The sequence below is a fragment of the Canis lupus genome, chromosome 20 (assembly GCF_011100685.1).
Source record: "Canis lupus familiaris isolate Mischka breed German Shepherd chromosome 20, alternate assembly UU_Cfam_GSD_1.0, whole genome shotgun sequence".
NCBI lineage: Eukaryota > Metazoa > Chordata > Mammalia > Carnivora > Canidae > Canis > Canis lupus.
Genome location: NC_049241.1, coordinates 2,093,181 through 2,121,135, shown reverse-complemented (window position 1 = coordinate 2,121,135; position 27,955 = coordinate 2,093,181). Strand labels below are relative to the sequence as shown.

The following is a 27,955-nucleotide window of genomic DNA, read 5'->3' as shown; positions in this document are numbered from 1 at the left end:
CCTGCCCCGGGTGCGGGGAAGGGGCGGGGGGGCGGGGGGTGCTGGCTGGCGGCCGGCCCCGTGCCCCTCCCCGTGCCCCTCCCCGTGCCCCTCCCCGTCGCCGGCGGCAGGCGCGGTGATTAATGGCCCGGCCGCGCCGCCCGTGCGGCCATCAGCGCGCGTCTGGGCGGCGATGGATGCGGCTGTCAGGCCGGCCCGGCCCGCGCTGACCCCCGGCCCCGGCCCGCGCGATCAATGGGCGGCGCGCGGCGGGCGGCGGCTGGGCCGGCGCGATAAGATGGGCCGATGGGCGCCCGCCGATTGCCCGCTCCGTCACCCGCCGTCCGCGTCCCCGTCCCCGTCCCCGTCCCCGTCCCCGCCCCCGCCCGCGCGCACATCGGCGCCGTCAGCGCCGCGTGATTAATGGGGACGCGGGCAGCGGCGCGGCGCGGCGGGGCGGGGCGGGGCGGGGCGGGGGGAGGGAAGGGGGAAGGGGGCGGAGGGGAGGGGAGGGGCCACCTGCCGCGGGCCCAGCGCGCCGCGCTCCCGCCCCGGCTGCTCGCCGCGAGCGCGCGTCGGCGGGGACCCCGCGGCGGGTTGGGGGGCGGCGGCCGCGGCTGTGACCCCGACCCCGGCCCCGGCTCCCGCACGGTCCCAGCCGCGGCCGCCCACGCAGAGCCCTGCCCTGGGTCCCCATGGCCCCGGGGCCGCATCCGGCGACTGCCCTGCCCTCCCGCCACCCCGGCGCCCCGGGAGGTGCCTGCGGAGGGGAGGGGCCGGACGCTCGGACGCTCGGTTCACGCTGCTGGCAGGCGCCGAGGGCCGCCCAGAGGAGGTGACGGGCGCGCAGGGCGAGGCCAGCGCCCGGCAGGCCGGGGGAGCGGGCGGGGGCGACGGGCCAGCCGCGGCCCATCCGGTGGGCGGCAGCGGGGCCAGCGCCAGCCGTCGTCCCTGGGGCTCCCCGGGGTCCGCGGGGCCTCGCCCGGACTGCGGAGCCGCAGCGCCCCCGCGCGGCCAGACGCGCCCGCCGCCGCCGCCGCCGCCGCCCTGCGAGACCCGCGCCTGCATAAGTGCCGGTGCGTGCTTAGACGGATCCTTCAGCTCGGGGCTCGAGGTGTAGGACGCAAAGCAGCTGCCCGCTGAGGCGCGCTCGTCTCCCTGCGCGTCCTCGCTCCACGGACCTCCGCGGACGGCCCGCGCGTCCCAGCCAGTGCGCACCCCACGCAGCGGCTCCCAACGGGGCGAAGGGCGCCAGGCCTCCGCGGTTGCGGGAGCTGCGGGGAGCGCCCTGCCCGCTGCCGCCCCCTTCCTCGCCTCCGTCCCTCCAGCCCGCTTCGCCCGCTCTTCACCCCGAAGCTGCAGCCAACAGCGCCGTCATCCCCGAACGCCGCCGCGTACCTCCAGCCACGGGGGGTCCGGTCTCGGTGCTTTTCTTTTCAGGTTACACTCGTCCGCAAGGAAATGCGCTAACCCCAAATGGGCCAAAAACTCACGAGTTTTTGACGAATGAAACCCAGACGCTATCAAAGATGTTACGGTCACCCCGGAAAGTTCCCTTGTGCCCCTTCCCGGTTAGCCCCCGACATACCGGAGAAGACGACACTGTCCTGGATGCTCACCGTGGCCCCAGCGGGCCTGCTCCGGGGGCGGCCGGTCTGCACTCTCTTGCGACCAGCTTCTTTCAGACAGACCCGTGCTCCCGAGTCCTGTCCTGGTTCCCGGGGATGCCGCTGTGCGGTCCCTCGCGCACCCTCCCTTCACCTCCTACTGGCTGTGTGGCCCATCCTCCCTTCCAGCTTTTGTGAATAAGCTAGTTTCTTTTTTTTTAAGACAAAAATGTTAAAGATGCCAGTCGGATTTTTAATTCTTTTCCGATATTTAGCAAATATATTTAAAATTTATTTATCATTATTTTAAAAGATTTTATTTATTCATGAGAGACACACAGAGAGGAAGAGGCAGAGACACAGGCAGAGGGAGAAGCAGGCTCCTTGCAGGGAGCCCGACGCGGGACTCGATCCCGGGATTACACCCTTAGCCTAAGGCAGACGCTCAACCGCTGAACCACCCTGGTGTCCCAGATTTTGAGAGAGAGAGTGAGACAGCACAAGCAGGGGTAGAAGCAGGCAGAGGCAGGGGGAGAAGCAGGCTCCCCGTTGAGCAAGGAGCCTGATGTGGGGCTTGGTCCCAGGATCCCAGGACTGTGACCTGAGCCGAAGGCAGATGGTTAACCCCTGAGCAAATATATTCTTATAAAATAGTGGATGTTGTTACAGAATGTGTGTGATGTACAGTCTTTTTTTTTTTTTTTTTTTAATGTAATCTCTACACCCAATGTGGGGCTTGAACTTACAACCCAGAGATCGAGTTTCATGCTCCCCCAACAGCCAGCCAGGCGCCCCACATTCTTGTGTAGGTCTTTGTAGAGGCACAGATTTGGATCTCTCTTGTGTAAATACCCAGGAGTGGAAGGGCTGGGTGTAGGATGGGCTTGGCTTATGTTCAGATTCATGAGACCTGTTTCCGGGGCACAGCGTTCTTTAGCCCCACCCTCCACCCCAACTTCTTAAACACAGAAAGTAGCACAGGCTCTTCCTGCTGCTTGGCAGTTTTCTTGGAGGTTCTTCTAACAGCATATAAGGAACATCGTCCCAAGTCCCTTCCATGGGAGGAGCTGCTGCAATTTATCTTCTGATGGGCATTTAGACGTCTCTAGCTTTGCTGAGCTGGTCTTTGGAGGATGAACAGGAATTTGTCAGGCACCCCAAGCACTGAGGGGAACCGGGGAGAGCCCAGAGGCTTGGCAGACGCAGCAGAACCAGTGCTAGGGCACGAGCCTGTTAAGGGTAGGATCCACTCCTGACCCCTTCACCCCCAGGGGCCCAATGCTGGATGCTGGATGCAGAGAGTTGTGATGTGGAGGGGTGCTGGCCAAAGGCTCTGGGGCAGGGTGATGGAAAGCCCCAGAATGTTTGGGGCAGGGGAGTGAGGTAGGCACTGCCAATAACGGGCGCTCCTGGGACTCTCCAGAGCCTGGCACGGGGGTGAAGTTCACAGCGAGTGTTGGCTTGGACAGTGGTCGCATGCCCACCCCCCTAGGGCTCGGTCCACCTCCCGGGCAGAGACGGGAGGCTCGAGCACCTCCTCCCCCTGAACCTGAGCTCCTGAGGACTTCTGACCAAGCCACGGTCATGGCCGCGAGAGCATGAGGTGGTGCTTCTCTGGGCGTGGAGCTCCCGACTTGAGTTTCTGGGCATCACCGCCGGGTCTCCTGCCGGCCTGGGCATTCCGCAGTCTACTTGCCTGGCTCCTGCCCTGGGTCTGAGCTGTCCCGGTGGCCAGCAGGCCAGAGGGGGCACGGGGCCGCCTGCCGCACACCTCGTGGGGGTGCAGGCTTGGTGGGGACGGCAGTGCTCGGACACCTGTCCCTCTGGTGGGCCCTGAGGTACGTCCTGCCCCGGCCCAAGGCCACCTCAGAAATCTGAAGTTTTTTAAGACGAAGCCTAAGGCTGTCCCCTGGACCACCCAGCTAGGAAGGCCCACCTGTCTCCTGGGAGTCCCGGGAAGCGCCTGGCTGGGGCTGTGACCGAGCATTTGGGCGAGGCTGTCTGGGACAAGCTTGTTGGCTCCAAAACTCAGGTGAGAGGGGAGTTTTGTCTCCTGTTACCCTGGAAACGTAGTCTGCTGTTCCCCTTGGAGTGGAGACCCTCGGGGAGACTTCTGCATGGCCCATTCCAGGGGAGCACCATCCCGTCTGCTGCCACCACCCACAGGATGCTGGGGTCTGGGGCAGGCTGGAAACACTCCTGGCTTAGCCATGGGTCTGGCTGACCGGTGACTGGATGTACGGGGATGCCGGAGGTCACAGCCAAGGGCAATGGTACCCCGGTCCTCTCCCCCGTTCTTGGCAAGGCCTCAGGGCGGCCTGCACGCCAGCCCAGCCCAGCCTGGCCCCCAAGTTTCCCTTCACTAAGACTCTGGGCACGCAGCTGACCCCACCACCAGGACAAAATGCCTTTGTGAGGAGGACCTTGCACCCAGGTGAGGCCAGGGCTTGATCACGCCCCACACACGCCCGAAGGACACCCAGCTCTTCTCTGGCCAGCCTTCCTGGGAGCTGAGACCCAAGAGAACATAACCAAATGGCTCGTAAACAGTTTCCTTTATTTGTCACTTATTCACCTTCACTCAGTTATGCCGTTTTGGCATCCACAGTGACAGTCCCCTGGAAGCTGGGGTCAGCCCCCCCACCGCGGTCACGGACCACGGACCATGCGGAGCCCCACCGCCGGTGCTGCAGGGAGGCAGTGAGTCTCGCTCAGGACTGGGTCTGACAAGGCCACGTGTGAGCTAGCTGGTGGAGTGCCCTGGACTGGAGGGGGGTCGACAGACCTGTCGGGCCCAGCCTGCTTCTGCTGCTGACTTGCTGGGGGGGCTGTAGGCGGGTCGCTTCTTGCCCTTGGTGGGTGGGTCTGTTTCCTGGTTAGCGCTGCTAGTGAGGTGTCCTAGGAAGTCGGACTTAGGTGGTGCCAGCTTTGCTGCCGCTATGGAGTGGTGACTGTGGCTCTGTGCTTTAAAGGCCACTGTGTGCCTGCTGCTGGTGGGGTCCCAGGTGCTCCCTGCTTAGAACTGGGGCATCCTCCAAGGAGAACTCCTCAGGCTCACAACGCCCGACTGCTGTCCCTGCTGCCCAGCACTGCCTGTCCCCCAAGGAGCCTCCCGACAGGCCTCAGGAAAGGTTCTGATGCCTACAACCTAGGTCTCGATACTACAAACACACAATTCACTTTAGATACAATCATGAGTCTTTTCATATCAAACACTGGAGCAACTTACTAAAAACAAAACAAAAACCTAAGCTTTCTGACCCAGATTTCACCACGGATCTGGGGCCTGCACCCTCCTCTCTGCGGGGCGGTTCTGGTGGAAGTTGAGAGGAGACGGGTGGCATCTGGTCATTTACTTTACCTGCATTTGGGTTGTAGGCACGATAAAAAAAAGTGCTAAAAACACGATGGGAAGTTCTCAGCCTGGGAGGTAGCGGTGACCTGTGAAAGCTAGGCTGCCGTCTTTCCCTCCAGGGGCTAGTGGGAGGCCCGTCCAGCGACAACCAGAAGGACTGGACAGACACACATCATTTCAAGGCTCCTCCATACAATGTCCACTGGGCTTGGCCGAGCGCACCTCTATTAGGCTGGCAAAGCCTGGCCTCGCTCACTCGCTCAGAGGACGCAAACCGATTACAGACAGACATGGGGGAGCCAAGCTAACTCCATGCTTTTCAGCCTCAAAGCCCGACCAGAATAATCAACGACAACAGCCAACAGGCACATGCAGAAAAATCAACAGATGGCCCAGTAGGGTCTTCTGGAAAACTCATCCCTTTCTCTTGGAAGAGGCTTGCTCCTAAAAAAACTACTTATAAAAGGGAAAACAATAGTGTCTTCCAGAGAAACAGTTTGAAGCCAGATATTCTTAGCCCTGATTGTGACAGGGACTCATGACCGAGTCCCCCACGTCCACCAGAAAACATGATTTGCTCTTAGCCTCGTGCCCTATGGCCACGATGGAGACACTGCCACGAGGTTTGTGCTTTTAACCAAAAAGACATCCCCTTGGTGGGGGAACAGCTCAGACCACTGCAGCCGCCTCCGGCACTGAGCAGGTGCAAAGGTTAAAACAAAAGTTACAGGGACACTTGGGGACATTTACCATCCCCACCTCTGGCAGTCAGCTCAAGAAAATCTCTCTTCTACTGTTCTTTTTTGCCAATGCCAGAATAAAAAGCAAAATTTCAAACTTGAAAAATTCTAGCACTTTACAAAGTGGAATGAAAGAATATGAAATTCAAAAACATTATTAAAAGTCCCGGTGCCACGGCAGCACTCCCTGCGATGAGCACCCCACAGTGAGGTGTCGTTGTTCCCCTCCCTTGCAATTCCATGCAGGGCCCCTCTCCTTGGTCCAGGGAGACTTGGCTCAGAACAGAAGGGCGCCCATGCTGCCGACCTCGCTCTGCTCCTTTACGAAGATTTCAAAGTACTGGTAGATGATTGTGACTGCCAGCAGGATCCCGGTTCCAGACCCAATGGCGCCCAGGAAGTCGGCCAGGACGGAGAGGGCCCCGATGCACAGCCCACCGAAGGCTGCAGCTGTGGGGATGTACCTGGGGAGCAGGGGACCCATCAGCCACGGGCCACCATGCAGACCCGTCCCCCGGCCTGGCGATGGGAAGGGGCTGGGCCATCCGATATGCCCGCCGCTTATTAGGAACCTGACTCCAAAGTCACTCTGCTACCTCCCTACACCTGCACCTACACTTCGATGGCCTAGACTAGGGCTGTGCTGTCCAGTAAATGCCACGTGAGCTACACGTGGCTAATCGAATGGGACTAGTCCAGACCAAGATGCTGAACACATCACATGAGGTTTTGAAGACAAGAATGCAAAATACCTCATTATGTTTTATCTTATGTCATCTGCAAGTTAAAATGACATTCTAAACATGTTGATTTAAATAAAATATGATCATTAAATTTAATTCAATCAGTTTCTTATTACTTTCTTTTTAAGATATAACCTACATACAATGTTAGTTTCAGATCTCTCTCTACCTTTTTTCTGTGGCTAGTAGAAAATTTAAAATTTTCTAAGTGGTTTGCAATCTATTACAACTGGAGGTGGTATAAATCTAGAGGCCTCAGAGGAATCTTATGAAGAAACTGAATGAAATTGCCTAATGCCCCTGCTAGAGATCTGAAAACCACCTAAAACTTGCAACACTGGCTTTTCCCTTGGCTGCTTCCTTTAGGTGAGGCAGACAAGCCTGGTCTGCCATCTGACCTGGTCAACAGTTTTATGGGAACACAGCCTCCTTCATTCGTGTGTGTACTGTCTGTGGCTGCTTCCCAGTGGCAGTGGAGGAAACAAATAGTCACGACAGGGGCTGATGGCTTGAAAAGCTTGAGATACTTAGTACTGGCACCCCCGCTGCCCAAGAGGCAGCTCCACGATAAGCGAAAAGGAGGTGCAGACGGCCAAGTGCTACATGAACACCCCAGGGCCCAGCCTGGAGCTTTCTCCTCCCCCATACCCTGACACCTAGCTGTTCACCAAGTGCTTTGGCCAGCCTCTTCTCTGCGTCCCAAGTTCCTGTGGCACTGGGGACACCCCCCATCCCCGACTCCCACAGCAGCCTCTCGGCAGTCAGCCTCCTCTCCTTCTGATGGGTCTGCCTGTAGCAATGAGCTCCTCAAGGGATCCTGGGTGCTGCCGCTTCTCACTAGGCTCACCTTGCCTCGGTGCTCCTCTGCACTCAGGCACCAGCCCCCTGGACACAGGCGTTGGGGGCAGTGAGGCCTGTGCCCCAGGGGCTGGCTCAGAGCCCACACTTTTCCCACACCCTCTTGTGCTCTCCGGTCGTGTGCTGCTTCTCACTCCCTGGCGGCTGCCTCTTCAAGGAGAGAGACTATGCATTTATCCTTCTAGCCTGTCTCCAGCATCTAGCAAGCTCATCAAGAATTAGAGACATGGGAGTCTTTTCTATCCTGTTACCTGGGGGTAGGAGTTAATGACAGAAATCCCTAAGCCAGATCCAGAGGCCTGGTGTGGAAGGAAACCACAGAGCAGAGTCTGGGAACTGGGAGGCCAGCACTCACCGATTGAGTTCATGCACCATGGAAGTCTCTCGATGGCCCCTCATCACCATCTGCTGTTCCTTCAGCTGCTTTGCAACCTGCATGATGCCCACCAAGGAGATGATGTTAGGTCTGAAACCTGAACTCCAAGAGGAGGCAGAAGGCTCCTCAACACTCCCAGCTTTTCCTCTTCCGCACCCCCAATGCTCACATAGGAACTCTGTGCCGCAGTCACGTGACAAAGCCTAACCACACATGGCGGCCCCAGCTTCCCGAACCCAGCGCCAATTTACCACGGGGCTTTATCTTTGGCCACTGATGGTTCAGTGATGAGGATGAAACCTCTGCAGTGTTCACAGCCTGCTTTCTTAGCAAGAGGGTTAGTTAGAATGACACCCCTCAGACCAATCATGGGTCAGGACTATTCCTTCCTGGTTTAACCACCTCTCTAGAAACTTCCTGTTACCTATACTTACATCTTTGGCAGAGGAGCCCGAGACCTCAATCCAGGTTTTGGAGAAGAACGCACACGAGCCGAGCATGAACACTATGTACACCACAGCATGGACAGGGTCTTCTAACACGGAGCCAAAAGATTCTGGAGGGGATAGGTAGTAGCAAAGGCCACCCACTGGGTACGCCCGTGCTGGGCCCCCGGAAGAAGTATCCTGGAAAGGACATGCGGAAAGATTGTGAGGGCCACTTCTTAACATCTCAGCATCAGGACAAAAGTAGCTCTGAGCAGATAACAAAGATGACGATTTTGCTCAAGTGCCCGTAGTACAGTTCCTCACCGAGAAGGGAACTGAACGTGCTGGATTTGTACTAGGTATGACTGGAAAATATCTATGGGTGAAATACTGGGTCATGAGCAAAATGCATGGAGGCACATCATGCAAGCTGCTCAGGTGCTAAAACTGATGGCCTCAAGCAGCCATACTTACAGACCAGGTACCCAGCAGGCTGACCAGCAGGTTGCCACTGAAGCGGGCGGACAGCATCTGGGAGATGACGTACAGGTTGGACACCAGGGCGGACTGCAGGATGATGGGGATGTTGGAAGTGTAGAAGAGCTTGATAGGGTAGGTGTTGTACTGGCCTCGGTAACGGGCTGACTTGATGGGCAGGTCCACACGGAAGCCCTGAGAAGCCAAAAAGAGAATGCCTTTCACTGCCTCATCCGGCCCAAGGCCTAGAAGCCCAGCCCAGCAGGGGACAGTGCCAGGGAGCTGGCTCCAAGCATCGGTTCCAGGGCTCTTGATTGTCTGCCTCACCCATCTCTGCATCTGGGAGCCTATGAACAGAAGGCTCCCAGAAATACTGGCTTAAAAATGCACCAAAGCCCAGCAGAGATCATCCCATTTTTGTCAAAACCCAAAGTCCAGCATGTTATAGCCACGTCTGTGTAGAATATACAGAAAAGCCTGAAGGACACATGCCCAACCTAGCAGTGCTTCCCCGCCTATGCTTTCAGTGGCCCCAAGACGATGCCACTACAGCACCTGCCTCACACTCCAGAATAGCTGTTCAGGAGGTTTCTAATCAAAAGCAGAAAAGCCAAGCTTTTTAAGAATACAACCTCCTCCTCTGAAACCTCTGGAGGAAGAGTGTCTTTTTCACAAACTCCCAGTGTGTAGAACAGGGCTCAGAATATCTAAGATTTAAAATAAAATCTTCATGCTTCAAATGCAAATACTTGCCAAGCCCCTAAAGAGTCCGCTTGTTAGTAATGAGGCATCTCAGTCTTAGCCAAAGGAATGGAACTGTTTGCTCCTCGGACAAACCATTTGCCTGGTTTAAATACCTTTCCAACAAGCATTTAACAAGCGTCTCTCAACTGCTGTCTCTTCTTGCCAATAAATATTAGAATACAAAGTGGCTGATCAAAAAATACAAAGATTGATTCGACAACAGAAAAGCTACCAGCGGTTCAGGTCTCTTGTTCAGAAACAAATGACACACAGACTAATGATTTGAAAGGTAAAAGGAAGGCCTTTCCCAAGATGAGGTTCCTGCCTGCAATGAGGATACAAATTTTGGGGAAGACAGAGACGAGGTGTTACAGTTTGCTTACTTTTCATTTCTCTTGAACTAAGAACTTAAAAATATAGTTTCTCTATCTGCTGATGGGCTCAACCCAAAGAAACACAATTCCAGAAATGTTAGCTCTGCCTCAACTGCGCTTAGTTCTAGCAAGTCCCGACTCAGTGGGAGGCACCTGAGCCGCTCGCATAGGACCTGCATCCTTCAAACTCCATCTCATTTCAGTACGAGATGTGGTGTGGGTGTGGGACCTGTACACCAAGGCACTATGACACTTCAATGCAGACAGTCAAAAGTTGCCATGCTGAGATCTGGGCGCACCTGAAAATAGATCACCACTGCAAAGACAAAGATGGTGGCGATCAGATTCATGAGGTTGGGCAGATTCTGGCGGTAGAAGGCCTCTCGAAGGGCTCGGACCTTGTCTGTGCGTGTGGCCAGGAGATGGAACAGTGCAATGATGGCGCCTTCGAATTCCATTCCTGTTGGCGAAGGAAGACATGAGGCAAAGAAACAAACCACAACTAAATTTAGCTCTAAAGATCTTAGTGGCCAAAAATAGTAAGTCCTACCATTCCCAGAAACGAACCATAACCACAGGGAGAGAGTTCTCTCCTCCCTTCTATTTCTTTTGTAAAGATTGGAACTTGCAGAAATGGGCTCCTCTACCTTTTGGATTAATTGATCTTAATTCTTTGAGTCAATGGCTATCAGCTATGCGGCATGACACGCAATTACAAAATCATAAAGGCAGGGTCTGCTGAACTCCAGTTGAAGCGGACCTCCCCCAGGAGGGGACTCCACGCTGCCACATCCTCTTCCTGGAAACGCTTCGGCAGTCCGAGCATCAGCAGCTCCAAGGTGCAGGCCACCCCTTACAAGGCAGGGCTTGGGCTCTGCTCCCTACACCGATGGCCAAGTAGAATGGACCACATGTGTGCCCACCATATGGCAGATCCAAATTGAGTTTACGCCCTTCCCCGAGAGGGTGTGGAAGGAGGCAGGCCAGTAACAGAGCCAGAAAACCATGGCCGTGAGGCCGACTGAGCTTACCAGAGGCTGAAGGAAGAGAGTGAGAATAGGAATTTGACCTGAGGCGCAAGCAGCAGAGCTGACAAGTGAAAGGACCCTGGGGAGCACAGGGCATGAGGAAGGCCTAGAATTTTTTTTCTTTTTCGTTCTTCCCTTATTTCCTTCTTCCCTATTTTTTTTTTTTTTTAAAGATTTATTTATTTGATACAGAGAGCAAAAGAAGCAGAAGGAGAAGTAGCCTCCCTGCTGAGCAGGGAGCCTGACACAGGCCCAATCCCAGGACGCTGAGATCATGACCTGAGACAAAGGCAGACGCATAACCGAATGAGCTGCCCAGGTGCCCTGAGGTGTCTCAATTTAGGAGAAATTCACCTGAGTTAAACAAAAAAAAGCTAAAGCAAAAAACAAGAGCGCTGCATTACTGCATCATCTTTGCTAACCCAGGACATTCTATCTCTTGACAGAAGTCTGGCACACACCCATGAGGCTAATGCCGTGTCTAGAGCCAAGGTCTCCAAGGGCAGGTACAGGGGTACTGGTAACAGCAGTGGGAGTTCTGCCTTGAGGCTGTCCCGCTATGGCATTGGCTCAAGTTTCTACCATATGACACCTGCTGCTTTTCCTGGACTATCTCAAGACGACACTTTAAGCCAACTATCTAATGGGCACCACCACCAACCTCTTCTGGAATGTGGGTTCTCCGAAAGAGACATGCTGTCCCACCTGTGATTCCTCACCTCATCCCGATGCTGTCCTCAGTCCCCTCTCATCCCTCCTCCCAGGCTCGTGACAGTACTGTCCTGTCTTCCCAGTGTACAGGGTTCAGGGATCTTAGAGCTGGAGCCAGGACAAGCGCTGACTTTACAGAGGATGATGCTGGGGAAGGATAAATTTGTCCCTCATGCCCTCTGTCAGCACCATCCCTACCTACCCCTAGGCCCCCAATCTCAGCTCTGACTCCTCTCCCCTTTAATTCCACACTGGCCTTGAACACCAGCTATATTCCCACCTCAGGGCCTCTGCACCTGCCTCTTCCCTCCACATGGGACATCCCCCCCGCCCCCCACCTCCAGTTGCAAGGCTCTCTCCCCTCTGCAGGACTTTGTTCCAACAGGGAGCGGGGGTGGAGGCTGAGAGGCGGTCTCCCTGAACCCCCAGACTAAGCCCATGTCAACCATCCCGGCATTCCCATCTCTCTCTGCCTTGCTGTCCCCCGTGGTGCCTGCTGTATCACCTGACATGGGGAGCATCCAGCTCACTTCGTACTCCCAGTGCTGAGTATGGCCCCTGGCCCTTCAGAGGTGCTGGGTATGGGTTTGCTAAAAGAAGGGCAATGCCAGGGTTAAGCTCTAATTCTCCTCTTAATTTTTAACATAATCGTTTCTCAAAATTCACCCCTGCTGCATCTCTGGGAACAAGACAGAGCTTCCGAGTGCTTAGAGGTACTTCAGGGGCAGAGGCACATCTGTACCTGTACGGTCCCTGCTACTTCCATTTGCCCAACGAATGGCAGGCTGTTCTCCAGGCCTGAGAGGGTCAGGGTCACGAACGTGTTTCCATGTGCACAAAGCCACACCGCAGCAGGGTTCCAGGTGTGCTGCCATGCTGACTTCTCAGCCCTGTGATCTTCAGGACCTCTGCCCTCCTCCAGGGTTCAGCAATCGTGACCCCAGTCTTCCCTACTCCTTCACCCCACAGCTCTCATGACAACACTTGCTGCCCACACACATGGCTTGGCGTGAGCCTTCTTGGCCATGCCTTCTCTCCGGCTCAGTCCCAAACACTCCCAGTTGACAGTGCCACACTTTTATTTCAAAGCCACAAACAACTTTGCTCTTTGATTTTCCATCACCCTTGAAAAAAACCACCTCCTTTGTCTTGTCTCATATTTTCTCCTCATGCCCTCGCCCTGTGCTTCCCATGAAAGGCTGGTTTGTCAAAGTTGAACAACGGAACAGCTACCGGGCTATGTTGTCTGCCCATACTCCCCTTCAATCCAGGATGAATCATTCCTTCCATGCTCTAAGCCCCACTGCCTCACTGGCCTGCTCCTGAAAGAAGGTGGCACCTTGGCCTTTACGGACTCCTCCTCTCCTGGTCTCCCAGCCCCCACTCCAGTATCCCTCATTCTTCAAGGTGCCCCCAGGCCAGTTATAATGACTGTCTTCACACACCTGAACCCCTACGACCCCTCCTGCCTTTTCACACTCACCCCTAAAAACACCCTGCCTTCCAACCTCTAGGTTCTCCCAATTTGTGCTGGATTTCCTAAAATTCCAGGAAGTGCCCAGGGAGGAACCAAGTTTGCTCCTGTCCCCTCTTTGAGGCTCTTCTGACATTTCCTATGTCAAGCTACACTTTTCCTTGTGATCTATTGGGTGCATGTGGCTTTCATTTGTCCAGGGACCTACTTTGAGTCTCACTAATGAGATCATGTAGTCTCTGGAGGGCTAGGGACTATTTCCAGGAACATTCAATTCAAATAAAAATACTCAAATATGCATGAACCTTGGTTTCTCATGGGACTCTTCAGAGTAAATAACATATTTCATGGTGAAAAAAACTTGATTTTCCTTTCCTAATACATCATACTTCCCTAAGTGCTTAGAAAGTTTTATTAAAAACACTCCCTGTAAAAAAAACAAAAAAAAATACCAAACACTCCCTGTAACAAGATTCCCCTTCTTGGTAGGCATATAACATAGAACACTTACATACAACATGCATCTACTTTGAGCCAGGCATCATAGAATTTTATGTTATTTCTCATTGATCATGGCACCCACGGCTCACAGTCAGAGGAATGGGCCCAAGGCCACAAAACTATCATCAGCAACATTCAGGACTTAAACCCAGTGAGTTCCAAGCTCAGGCCTCTCTCCCAAAACTGTCCCTTGCATGACCAAGTGCACTGGTTCCAGATTCATTTTTAGAAAACTATTCACTATGAGCGACTGCCAGGATATATAAAGATGAACGTGTGAGGATGTGCACTATTTCACTGTTGCAACAAAGATGAACGTGTGAGGATGTGCACTATTTCACTGTTGCAACAACAGTGAAATCAACCTCAATGTCCATCACAAGAAGACTGGTTATAATAAATGTTGCTTCATCTGTGCAATGGAAGTCCATGCTGTGCTGAAGAAAAGGGAGGCATAATTATGTATTCCAGCATGGCAAATGTCCACGAAATATTCACATGAAAAATTCAAGTTATACACCTTTATGAGCACGAACCTATCTATGTTTAAAAAATTCTGTAGAGGTTACTTTAAAAAACAAAAACTGCAGATTCACCCAGGAAAATCAGAAGACAGCAATGTCCACAATAGCCAAACTGTGGAAGGAGCCTCAGTGTCCATCGAAAGATGATGGATAAAGAAGATGTGGTTTATGTATACAATGGAATATTCCTCAGCCATTAGAAACGACAAATACCCACCATTTGCTTCGACGTGGATGGAACTGGAGGATATTATGCTGAGTGAAATAAGTCAAGCGGAAAAGGACAAACATTATATGGTCTCATTCATTTGGGGAATATAAATAATAGTGAAAGGGAATAAAGGTGAAAGGAGAAAAAATGAGTGTTCCCACTCATTTTTACCAGAAATGGAGACAAATATCAGAAAGGGAGACAGAACATGAGAGACTCCTAACTCTGGGAAACAAACTAGGGGTGATAGAAAGGGAGGTGGGTGGGCGGTGGGGGTAACTGGGTGACGGGCACTAAGGGGGGCTCTTGATGGGATGAACACTGGGTGTTATTCTATATGTTGGCAAATTGAACACCAATAAAAAATTTATTAAAAAAAAAAACAGAAATGTTATCATCAATTAAAAAAAAAAATCAGAAGAGATGTACCTAAAACTAAGGAACAGAAGAACTTGTTTCCTGCTTTGTGCATGTTGGTACTTTTTACTAAACCCTGTCCCCAGGGAAGGCCAGGGCCCTTACCTCTGCCGGTGTTGACGGTGGTGGGGCTGAACGCCTTCCAAACAATGGTCTCGCAGATGTTAGTGGCAATGAAGAGGGAGATTCCAGAGCCCAGGCCGTACCCTTTTTGCAGAAGTTCATCCAAAAGCAAGACAATTAAGCCAGCAACAAAGAGCTGTAAAAATTTAAAATGAAAAGGGGAAAAAAAAAGAAAAAAAAGAAATCCAAACAGACTATGTATTACTATTCTTCAAGGGCCTGGGTCCTTCCTTCTGCATTGACGAGCTTCTCCGATCTAAATGCTAGAAGCAGAGCAGACCTCAGAGAGTAGAGCCTTCCTCTGGTGAACTCAGAAAGGCAACCATAGGTACTCTGGTTTCTTCTCATGCTTCTTTTATGCATGCCTCAGATTTGTTATTGGGGAAGTCTGAGTGTGAGGGGGATACATCAGAGCAGCAATTACCTGGATGGTGATTAACAGGCAGATTCCAGCACCCATTTCAGAAGGGTCTCCGTACATTCCCGTCATCACATATACTATGGACTGGCCGATGGTAATGATCATGCCGAATACTGGAAATCACAAGAAAATGGTGTTCTCAAGTGGGATGCCACACGGTTCTGGACAGAACAGTTATGGAACACCTACTGTGGCCAGGCACAAAGGAGGATGACGGGGATGAATATGGACACTGCCCACAAGGAGCTGGGTCAGGGAACACTCAGCAGCCCCGTAGCCAAAGTACAAGAGAACTCATATGCCTTCTAACATTAGCCTGCAAGCTCTTCATTTTCAGCGTCTCCTAAATTCACCTTCCTTTCACTGGCAGCAGGACAAAGAGCTGAAATGTACTAACTGGGATGCATGGGTGGCTCAGTCGGTTAAGTGTCTGCCTTTGGCTCAGGTCATGATCCCAGAGTCCTAGGATCAAGCCCTGCTTTGGGCCCCCTGCTCAGCGAGGAGCCTGCCTCTCCCTCTGCTTTTCCTTCCTCCCTGCTTGTGTTCTCTCTGTCAAGTAAATAAATAAAATCTTTAAAAAAAAACCCAGAAACATACTAATTTGGTTCTTATGAGAGGTGAGTCTGGGCACAAGGGAAGACGACATCCAGACGTATGTGATCTGGTGAGTGCCGATCTGTAGTACCCAAATTCTGGTCAGATCGCTTGGGCTCTGGAGAGCTCCTTGGCTGGGCCTTCTTCAGACCCATCACCCAGGTCTGGGTCCAGAACACTGAACATTAACTCTGAGATGAAGTGATCCCTTCCCAGCTTGTAAGTTAATGTGCTTTTAAAGGAAAAGCCTCACAATGCAGTCAATTTAGTTACTAGTCCCATTTCCTCAGCCATGAAGCTCTTCTGGCTGAAGAGACAGTTTCCTTTCTGCATGTGTCTTTGTTTCTTGTAGCTCATTAGACTCTCTTGTTTGGCACAATGGAATCCACAGGTTTTTACTGGTTCCACAATACTAGATGGATTTAGGATTCAATTTCACCTTTTCTGCTTAGTTTGCACATAACATACAATTTTACTTCAAAGTGTCTATCAGATAGTTTCCATTTGAGTTTTTAAAAAAGTACCTAATAAAACTGATGTCTTAAAACAAAAATTTCAACAAACCATCCAAGACCAAAGAGAAAAGAAAGTAGCTGATCTGTGCTTTTGAAAAGTAACGTGTATCTGTTTTTAAATCCTGATTTGTGCCTGAAATGGACAAGTCTGAATTGAGTTAGTCTTTCTCACTGGGTCACTTACTGACCTTCAGAAGATCTGTAAAACATGCTGGTGTGGAGGGAAACATGGCTGCCTAGGCAACTCTAAGTGTCATTTCCTAATTAATACATTTCACTTCACAGCCAGAGGCCACACATGGTTAATTCTGACTGGTTACTATTACCAGTAACACGTTATTTGCTATAAAGGAAATGCCATTATTAACCTCACTTTTACAGATGAAGAGACTGAAACTTCAGAGCAGTCATCAAACTCTGTCCAATGACAGAGCCAGGGAATAGCAGAGCTGTACAAGAGGATCCCTTTCTCCTGAGCTGAAGCCTTTCAAACTCCCAGAAGAGAGAAAACACCACTTGTTGCATAACTACTGTATGCTAGGCACTGACAGAAATTTTACACACACTGTTCAATAGAATTCTCACAACAACTCTGAAGTTGTCCTTCAAGTGGTTAAGGAAATTGTGGCTAGTGGAGGGGGAGATCTCGAAGCCTTGCTCCTTCCCCTTGATCACACGGCATCTCAGGCCCATGACACCCTCCTCCCTGCCTTGTCCAGCCTGTCCAAGTGCTCCCTCACTAACACAGCCCACAGTACACCTACAGGGTTGGTGGGCCAAGGAGGTTACCATGTACAAAAAAACCTGTTTTGATGCCCTCAACCTGACAGCAAATTTGAATTCTCACCTACAGACATGTGAACATTATTCAAAATCTCACTTACACTTTTGGGCTCCATTGAAGAGGGCTCGGTCTTTTGGGGTGTCACCAACTTCAATTATTTTGGCACCAGCCAAAAGCTGCATGATGAGGCCAGAGGTGACAATGGGAGAGATACCCAGCTCCATCAATGTGCCTTGAAGAAAGGTGAAGGCAAAATACAGCCAGTATGAGCTTGGAAAAGCAACACATTATTAAGAAAATGAACGGGCAAAATTTGACAGTGTACCATGTATACAACTCTAGTTTCAGTTTGCCAGCAGCATTTAATTTCGAGAATAATCCCAAAATATCAACAATTAGAGTATAATTCAATTCATTCTGTTCAGTCTGCTAGGCAACATCTTACTCTGTTTAGGAAATCATGTGGCATTTAAACAGATGACTGCATTTAAATTCAGTCCAAACATACTCATTCTGGTTTTACAGAGATAAGGTTCGTCTCTTCATCACTTAATAAGAAAGGATAACATTCAAATAATTTCCAAAGTTTGGATAGAAGGTCTCTACCATTATATCTAGTTGTGAATAAACCTCTATTTCCTTTATGCTAAAATGAGCTATACTTCCAACTGATTTAGAACTTAATTTGAACTATGTTTAAAAAGCGAGTTAATCAAAAGCAGTATCAACATAAACATTCAAAATCCTCCCCTCATAGGTAATGGGTTAAAGTATACAAAACATCGTTATGTATTTTTTTTGACATGTATACATAAGCTATAGATATGAAAAAGATGTGGTTTGGAAATAAATCACACATTCTAAAGAATGTTATCCAAACAGGAGAAAGATCCATACAAATGTCATCATTTCAGTTGTTTAAAAAACATTCTAGTTTTTCCATGTTCTTTTTATCCTCTACAACCTAGACTTATCTTGTTATTACAGGTTTTGTGTTACAATAAATGCAATTCTGAATGTGATGATATGAATTGGGCATCTGCTCAGGCTATTCAGCACAGCACACGAACTTTCTTCCCTAAGACTCTCTGAATTCCACATAAAGCCAAAGCCTGTAATTTAACTGAAGGAGGCCAGTCAAATCCACATTGCAGAGAGGTGCGGATGGCCAGAGTCCTACCTCTGTTAGAGGCCAGAATCACTCTCATCCAGTAGAAAGGGTCAGCTGAATCTGAAGACATGATACCAAACAGGGGGATCTAGAAACAAGCAGAGAAAAAGAGTCAGCATATTTACCTCCAGCCTGCTCTCATCCCCCCCCCAATTCTGGAAGGGGAACTGTGCTTACCTGGCAGCATACTAAGAATATAAAGAGGGTGATTGCAGTCCATAGCACTTTCTCCTTAAACTGAATCTACAGTGGAAGAGAATACATTAAGGCAGTTATTTACATTAGCAAATTAACAGAAATGATGAATCGGACCCCTTTCTCTGTTCACCAGAGAAGTGAGCCTTGAACACGCCAAACCATGCACCAAAAACAAGCACTGAAACCTAAATCCGTGTATTGCATGCTTTCTACACACAAGGCAGTTAAGCAGAGACCTTCACATGTACCATCTCACTGGATCCTCGTATCACACAGTATTATCTTTACAATAAGAGAGAGTCTTAGGAAAGCTAATGTTTCCCAAATCCCACAGCTGAAATGAATTTTGAGAGCAAGCCCTGTGCTCTTAACCACCAGCACTAACAGTTTGGGATCAGACCCCAGATCAAACAATGTTGCAACAGCAAGGAATTCCTAACCCAGACCAGTCCTTACAATCAGGAAATGATCACTTCTCATTCAAAAAGGTTTTGAAGTTGATAAAACCTTGCAATTCTGTAGTTGACTAATTTGCAACGTGTGATAGGATTGACAGTGTACTTGCTATGAATTAAGAGTAAAACAACATAATAAAAAATACTGGGCGGGGGGTGGGGGGAGGCAAGGAGAGCTGCACCTTTAATGTACTCACTGCCTACTAATAGCACTGATACTTAAGGCTTTTCACATCTCTTGGGTATATAGGTAAGCCAGGTGACTACTGGGCATCATTTTATAGATGGATAGCAAGTGCCATCAGAAAAATCTAGAATGCTCGCCCAAGAGCCTTCTGGTACCACGTAGCACTGGCAGCTTTTCCGGGTGTTCTGCCTCTACAAATGACTGCCTTCCCTACTACTTGCTGCCTATCCTACAAGAAGGGCTTGAAAGAGCTTAAAAACAACGTAATTATTGTGCGGACTGAGGGTTTTTGATACCAGAAATACTTCTGAGCAACAGCGTTAAGTGAACAGAATTGTGCTCTGGAAAAGTACTTTTTAACTGGAGGGGAAGACAACTCTGAAGTCTACGTGGGCTCTGAGTCAGTCTGGCTTTCTGGTCAGAAGTTGAGGTCTTCCGTGACTGCCACTTTAGGCAGGCCCCAGCGAGACTGCTACACAGAGGCGGTGGGCACCCAGGGTCAGACGCTCCACATGAAGCTGGGGTGAGCTCCCAGAACCCCTCTTCCTCTGGAGAATGCTCCCCTTCCCACCTGTCATCTCATGGCACCAAGAATTAGGAGGCCAAGGGAAGGCAACACCACCTCAGGCTAACCAGAACACAAAGGCCTGTGCTGGAAGGATTCGTTATAGGGGAAAAAAGCAGCCAATTTTCATAAGACTTCTCATTTCTTAATAACCAAGTCTCCTCTCCCGGATGCAGCCAAATTCACAGCAAAACTTCAAAGTTCTTTATGTCAGGCCTGTCTACATTACCTTTGAAATAGCTTCTGAATCCGTCCTTATCTCCTAGCCCACCCAGACACCCTCTGTTGCAAAAACCTCTAAAACACTCTAAATTTTACCAACTTCCAAAACATTTTCTAATCAGCTGGCCCTTCCCCTGCTCCCCATGACCCTTCAGGTTCTAACAATACAGAACTACAGCTAACACCCTCCCAGCTGCTCGTCTGCTTTGTGCACTGTATATTCCTTATACCTCAAGCTCCTTTCCCTCTCCTCAAAAAACTTCTACTCTTCCACTAAAACCATCAGCAACCATATCTTCCAGAGTTAATCCCTTCCTGAGCCACTGCTAAACTTACTTCCATTGCTCCATCTATCACACTCACTTACAAGGGCAAGGTCAGACAGCTATTAAGAGGTTTGTGATGACTGGGTCCTAGGCTCGTCTACCTACAGAGCTGTACCCTTTCTACTATGCTGGGGGTAGGGCTGGAGGGAACAACTTTGTATTTTGTCCATCAAGGGTAGCATGTATGTGCAGCACTTATACAACATGATTATAAATTTAAAAAAAAGTAGACTTCAAGAACATAAATGTTCATATTGATGTCAAGTAAGGTATGTATATGTGAATGCATGAATAGCCTGAAAAAAAAAACCTAAAGACAAAAATATTTTACTATTCATTCTCTTGAATGCAAGAATCTAAATAAAACTTCCTCGTTGTTTAACAGCTTCACTAACATTGGCGACACTCACTATCCTGGGCTGTAGCAGTGTAGGAGCAGAAATTATGATAAAGGTTCTACATTTTTATCTTCTCATGTTTTAATGTGTCTGCTGTAAAAAGCAGCATTCACAAAATGCCTTTTTTCTCTGTACCATTTATGGAGACTGTCACAGTCCTAATTCATTTGTGCAGGATGAAGTGACGTAGCTTTAGCACATGCATACTAAGAGCTTCCCCTGGAAAAAAACAAAACAAAACAAAACCAACCACGAAGCACTGCTGTTGGAGGTGAAGAAGTAAAGGTAACTCAATCCGGGTGCCCTGAAGCTGTGAGGCCTCATTCATTCACCGCAGAGATCCACTTCTGGGACAGGGCGAACTGGAGGCTTTGTTTGCTGGAGTAACAGCCACAAAAGATGCTCCAAATAAAGCACCATGGTTTTCGTGGAAATTCCCACACAACCAGGTCACCTTCCAACAAGCCCAGGAGTATACACAACTACACTCCAGGAGGGAGGGATGGGAGACAAGTTTCCATCTGGCCTGTGGAAGCCATGTTTAATTGTACTGTAAACTTCCAGCGCCCTGACACTTCACCAAACCTTCTTGGACAGCGATTTGGGGAACTTACCTTCCTCTCCGGCTTCTGAATCTCTGGCAGGATGACACAGAAAGGCTTGATAACTTCCAGAAATTTGACTTTGATGGGAGAGACAAAAGCAGAGTTAGGGCAGGTAGGAACTCTTCCCCCGCCCTGTCCCTGGGGAAGCCTTCGGCCCAGGGTGAGGACGACTCGGGGAGCAGACCGCGCACGGGGTCGTGTGGGACCCCCGCCCCCAGGAGGGAGGGCCGGGGCGCGTGGGGACCCCCGAGGAGGGAGGGCCGGGGCGCGTGGGGACCCCCGAGGAGGGAGGGCCGGGGCGCGCGGGGACCCCCAGGAGGGAGGGCCGGGCGCGTGGGGACCCCCGAGGAGGGAGGGCCGGGGCGCGTGGGGACCCCCGAGGAGGGAGGGCCGGGGCGCGCGGGGACCCCCAGAGGAGGGAGGGCCGGGGCGCGTGGGGACCCCCAGAGGAGGGAGGGCCGGGGCGCGCGGGGACCCCCGAGGAGGGAGGGCCGGGGCCGCGGGACCCCCGAGGAGGAAGGGCCGGGGCCGCGGGGACCCCCAGAGGAGGGAGGGCCGGGGCGCGTGGGGACCCCCGAGGAGGGAGGGCCGGGGCGCGTGGGGACCCCCGAGGAGGGAGGGCCGGGGCCGCGGGGACCCCCGAGGAGGAAGGGCCGGGGCCGCGGGGACCCCCAGAGGAGGGAGGGCCGGGGCGCGCGGGGACCCCCCCGAGGAGGGGGGCGCCTCAGTCCGCTGGGACCTGGGCGGGCCCAGGGGTGGCCACTCGCCCGGACCGGTGCGGGGAAGGGGGATCTGAGCCTTCCCGGCGTTGCCGGGGCCGCCTGGGGAACTCACTCGCCATGGCGGCGGCTGCTAGGACTCCGGGTCCCGCTCCTGCTCCACTCCGTCCCAAGCGAGGCGACGCTGCCCGCGGCCCAGCCCGCGCGGGAGAGCTTCCCCTCGGCCGAGAGACACGTCAGTGCTAGCACCGCGGCGAGCGGCGCGGCGCGGCGCGGGGCGGAGCCGGGGGCGGGCCGCAAGCTGCTTCCGCTTCCTGCCACGCGCTGCGGGCCGTGGCGCGGCGCTGCCGCCGCCGCCGCCGCCGCCGCCGCCTCCGAGACCACAGCTCCCGGCATGCCCCTGGGCGCCCGGGGCCTCGCGGGAAGAGGGTGCGGGGCGCCGGGCGGGGCGCGCCGGGATCGGAAGTGAGCGGCTGAGCCGAGCTGCCGAGCGGAGCGCCGGGGCCCGTGTGTCGCGGCTCTGCGGGCTGGGCGCGTGCGGGCCGGTGGAGAAACTGAGGCAAAGGGCGGAAGCCGGCAGCCCCGCGAGCAAGGCGGTGTCCCCGGTCACTTCTGTGCCCTTCCCAGAACTTAGAACTCTGAGTCAGTGGGTGGAGCGTGAGCTCCCTTGATCAGGAGCCAGCGGCCCGGGGAAAGCCGAAACGCCCGGCTGCTAGCGGGTGCCGGCTGGTGAGGCCCGCGGAGCAGCCCCGTTGGTTGAGTCATTCAGCAAACCCGGAGGCCTGTCCGGGCACGGGGCGCCGGAGATGACTCCTGCCGGGTCCCTGCCGTCTGCGGACCGTGGGATGAGCTCCTGGAGAGACGGCGGGTCGGAGACCTGGGGCAGCTCGGGAAGCAGGAGGAGGAGCCCAGGAGGGCCTCCCGGAAGAGTTGCTTTTGTGTCAGACCTCGCCGGGTTCCGGCGACAAGAAAAGAGGGGGGAGGGTGCTCCCAGGGAAGGAAGACTTTTTGAGCAAGGCCTGGCGTGGAGACCGCCCGAGATCTGTGCTGGAAGGTGCCCTGTTTGGTGGGGCATAGCCCATGTGAAGGGGAAACAGTACGATTTAATGTTCGTGGGGGATAATGATTGGGGCAAGGTATGCTAGACGGGAAGCTTGGAGTTTGTTTTCGAGCCATGTATAATTACAGGGTAGCATGTGAGAAGTAGAAGAGAAACGAGACACTTTATATTGTGGTCATTTAGAGGAAGAGGAGGTGGGCGACGCCGGCTGGGGATTAGAGAAGGTTTCAGGGACCTAAATCATGACCTGAACTGATGTAAGTTGGAGGTGCAGATGTGGCAAGATGCTTTTTTGTAATATTAATTTAGGGATTGCTATTTCTGTTTGCACCCCCCCCCCCTCCCATTTCTAGGATGTAGCCGGGTTTGCAGATCTTTGCCTTAGGGAGTTTGATAGGACAGGAAGTCTTTTTCTGAGAACCAAACCCGGGGGTGGGAAATTACGATGACTACTAGAGGCAGGCAGGTAGCTTCACCGTTAGTGAAGTGGTCCAGGTGTGACATCTCTTGATATCCATCCCGCACACAAAAAAGTGACCATGGACTACTCTTGTAGAGCTGCTTCTGAAATGCAGCCCCATCTTCTGATCCAGGACCCACTGATAATTTCTTCTGGAGTTTTGGTCAGAGGCTAAAACTCGCAGCCCCTGGACTAAATCCAGCAGGTAGACCAGAGCTGATTTCACCAGTACACATCCTGCACCATACTGATGATCAAAATATTGAAATACTTAATGGTAAATAGTATTATAGTAACTGTGGTAAATGTTACAATTAGTTAATATAAATTTTAATGTAAACTTACTGGTGATAGTTTTAGGATTACTAGTGAGATTGAAAATGGGCCTCCTAATATAGCTGTAAATTACGATGTAGCTGTATCCAATATATAATATAGCCGTATCCAAGAAACATTCATGACATAGTTTGACCACTGTCACTGATAGGACTGGCTAAGTTGCTCATGTTAACAAAATACTAATTACTTTAGGAGAATCACTGGCTTAAAATAATTTTATTCTCGGCACTTTGTAATATTTTTGAAAGTAGTTGAATATGTATTTGCTTAAGATTTTATTATAAAATTTAAAAAACAAATACCTAGAATGAAGAGAGAAAATCTTGATAACATTTTTAAGACTTTTAAATATAATAAACAAGAATCCTGTTAATCTGCAGAACAAAGAAGGAATTATAATAGTAGTGTGTCTCAACCTGAGACCTGTTTTCTGTTTTTGATGCTGTGCGAGAATCTGCACAAAATGAAACTTGTATTAAATAAACTCTGTTGGGACGTCTGGGTGGCTCAGTGGTTGAGCATTCGCCTTTGGCTCAGGTCATGATCTGGGGGGGTTCTGGGATCGAGTCCTGCATCGGGCTCTCTGTGCAGAGCCTGCTTCTCCTTTTGCCTATATTTCTGATTCTCTCTCTGTGCTTCTCTCTCCGAATAAATAAGTAAAATCTTTAAAAAAATAAAAATAAACTTTATTATATAAAATCTATAGTTCTGGAATGAAAAATAACTTGATTTTTTTCCAACCAATAATTTGATTTATTGCTAGTGACGGAAATGTTGGATGCAAATAGTGCTCAAAATGTATGTGTTAAAAGATTAGAGTACTAAGTGTGTATTTCATCAGGATGGTGTTAAAACTTGTCCAAGTGCAGGACGCCTGGGTGGCTCAGCGGTTGAGCATCTGCCTTTGGCTCAGGGTGTGATCCTGGGGTCCTGGGATCTCCTGCAGGGAGCCTGCTTCTCCCTCTGCCTGTATGTCTGCCTCTGTGTCGCTCATGAATAAATAAAATCTAAAAACAAAACAAAACCCACTTGTCCAAGTGAAATCTTTGGCACTATATACTTTGGCCATTTTAATCAAAGTATTTAATAGAATTTCTATTCTTTCCCACTCGTTATAAAACATAGTTGAGAAAACAACTTTTTGGAAAACATAAATCAAGGCAGTTCATTTAATTTTTTACTTACTAGATTAGAAAGGCATACTTAGGAACAGCCAGATTGGAACATGCGTAGGGCAAGATATGTGGGAAAGGGCACAGAAGTCTCCAGGTGGGCCACTGTCCCCAAATCTATGCTTCACCAACAGGGAGGCTCTCCAAACCCTTTCCTTTTGGGTTTTTACAGAGACTTCATTACTATTGGCATAATTGATTGAATCATTGGCCACTGGCAACTGTTTCAACCCTTAGCCCCTCTCTCAAGGCAGATAATTTTAAATCACCATCAGAGAAACTTCATTTGTTTTACTTAAAGATGTTTTAATAATTTGCTTAAAATACATATGTCAAGATTTTGAAGATAATGGTTTTTGTTGATCTTAAGGCATTGAGAGCCATATTTTATACAATGTATTGAACCTTCTTGTGGGCAAGAAAAATTATATTCACTGAAAAGTACTTCCATAAAGATGTCATTGGAGTATTTTACAACAATTAAAAAAAAGCCATTGGATTTTGTACAAAAAGTACCAGTGTAATATTAGAGTCTGGGGTTTCAGCCAAAAGTTTAGAAAAAGATTTGGATGTATTTACTTGGCACTAAGTTATCAAATTTAATTAATTTTGGATAAAGCAATACGAGATATAAGTCAAGCAAGTCTCATATTTTTCTCAATATGCTGTATTTACTATCACACATCAAAGATCGGAAAGAACTGCAAATTACATGAAGAAATTCAAACCTTGATGGACAGCTTGAAGTGCTGCTAGAGCTTCAAAAGCAGTTTGAAAATCAGTAAATTCTGTATGTTCACTGTCCTGGAAACAAACAGAGTGGTTAATCATTTCAAAAACATGTTTTAAGCATTTTGGCCTTAATGAATATTTTCACAAAATGTCAACATTTCTTTCAGCTTAATGAGAAAAATGATTTAATTATTTTAGCTGATATTTTAATGAACTATAGAGGAAACAACAGAATGTATGTAAACTGTCATAGTCTGTTTGGGTTGCTATAACAGAATACCACAGACTGGGTGATTTATAAACAACAGAAACTTATTTCTCACAGTTCTGGAGGCTCGGAGTCAGATAGGGTGTCGGCATGGGGTGGGTTCTGGTGCGAGCCCTCCTCTAGGTTGCAGACTGAAGACTTCTCGTTGTGTCCTCACATGGTGGAGAGCAGAGCAGAGGAAGCAAGCTCTCTAGTGACTGCTTTTTTGTTTGTCTTTTTGAGAGAGAAGACAGTACAAGTGGGGTAGGGGACAGAGGGAGAGACAGGCTTCATGCCCAGTGCAGAGCCCAACCGGGGGCTCAATGTCACAACCCTGAGATATCACGACCGTGAGATCATGACCTGAGCCACAATCAGGAGATGGATACTTAACTAACTGAGCCATCCAGGTGCCCCTCTCTAGTGACTCATCTTTTTTTTAAGATTTTATTTATTTATTCATGAGATACACACAGAGAGAGGTAGAGGCAGAGGGAGAAGCTCCCCTGCAGGGAGCCCAATGTGGGACTCAATCCCAGGACCCCGGGATCAGGACCTGAACCAAAGGCAGATGCTCAACCACTGAGGCACCCTCTAGTGACTCTTACAAGAGCATTAATCCTTACAACCTCTACCTTATGACCTTATCTAATACTATTATCACAGAAAGAGGAGTAAGGCTTAAATATGAATTTTGGGGAAACATTCTGTCCGTAACCTAGACAAAAGTTAGAAGTGTATTTCAATAGAAAAACTGATTGCCCAACAGATCATACGAAAAGAAATTTGAGGACAAAAGTGAAAAATGTAATGAACTTTCAATTCTTTGAATTTACTGAGTCCTGAAATTTGGCCAACTGGTTTGTGCAGTCCCACAAATGAGAGTGAACAATGGGGCAGCCCAGGTGGCTCAGCGGTTTAGCGCCGCCAGCAGCCCAGGGCGTGATCCTGGAGACCCTGGATCCAGTCCCACGTCAGGCTCTCTGCATGGAGCCTGTTTCTCCTTCTGCCTGTGTCTCTGCCTCTCTCTCTCTCTCTCTCACGAGTAAATAAATAAAAAATCTTAAAAAAAAAAAGAGAGTGAACAATGAAGCCAACTGGTTAAAAGGTATTTCAACAAATGATTTTTTGTGATTTAGTCACTAGAGAAATACTGAATATATAAAAGCCTCAGACTATAAGTCTGGACAATGTTTAAATGTAATTGCTATTCAGAAGCTGAGGATTCAACACTAAACTATCATTGATGTTCAGAAAAACTGTCTACTTAACTCTTCTAGTGATTATCAATTTAATGAGGAAGATGTTGGAAGAAGTTGATGTTGCTCCATATGTCAAATCATGACTCATATAGGGACAAAATTTGGTGACAGCTGCATCAAAAGGTGAATAATTTCCAAATATAAACAAATGATTTACACTTACTGGAATGATCAGATGAATTATTTTGGCCAGAAATTATATTATTTAACAAATCATTTTATAATACAGTTTATTTAGAAAATGACATAAGACATGTTTTGAAATTTTGATTTACATACTGAACTATATATTAATATTACTAGTTAAATTCTTTTTTAAAAAGATTTATTTATTCATGAGCCACACAGAGAGAAAGCCAGACATACAGGCAGAGGGAGAAGCAGGCTCCCTGTAGGGAGCCTGATGTGGGACTCGATCCCAGATCTTGGGATCATGCCCTGAGCCGAAGGCAGATGCTCAACCGCTGAGCCACCCAGGCGTCCGTAATTCAATACTTTAAAAAAATATTTATTTTGAGAGAGAAACAGAGGGAGAGAGCACGAGCAGGGGGAGGAGCAGAGGGAGAGGGAGAAGCAGACTCCCCACTAAGCAAGGAGCCCAACAGGGGGGCTCCATCCCAGGACCCTGATATCATGACCTGAGCTAAAGGCAGATGCTTAACCGATTGAGCCACCTAGACACTGAACTAAGTGCCCACTAGTTCAATATTTTGAATATCTCTGTGGAAGATAGCTTTTGTTGTCTTTTTTTTTTTAAGATTTTATTTATTTATTCATGAGAGACACACAGAGAGAGGCAGAGGCACAGGCAGAGGGAGAAGCAGGCTCCACGCAGGGAACCTGACATGGGACT

The 27,955-nt window shown here is 50.0% G+C and overlaps 1 protein-coding gene across 1 annotated transcript; it reads right to left on the bottom strand.

Annotated features, from left to right (window-relative positions):
* Positions 1-4,126: 4,126 nt before the first annotated feature.
* SEC61A1 (SEC61 translocon subunit alpha 1) lies at positions 4,127-22,054 on the bottom strand. Its single transcript, NM_001003315.1, is given in 12 exon segments — positions 4,127-6,145; positions 7,638-7,714; positions 8,093-8,284; positions 8,561-8,758; positions 9,981-10,141; positions 14,653-14,806; positions 15,095-15,204; positions 17,085-17,216; positions 18,165-18,243; positions 18,333-18,398; positions 21,121-21,188; positions 21,946-22,054. Coding segments are annotated over 12 exon segments (1,431 nt in total). The 5' UTR covers positions 21,953-22,054; the 3' UTR covers positions 4,127-5,958.
* Positions 22,055-27,955: the final 5,901 nt, after the last annotated feature.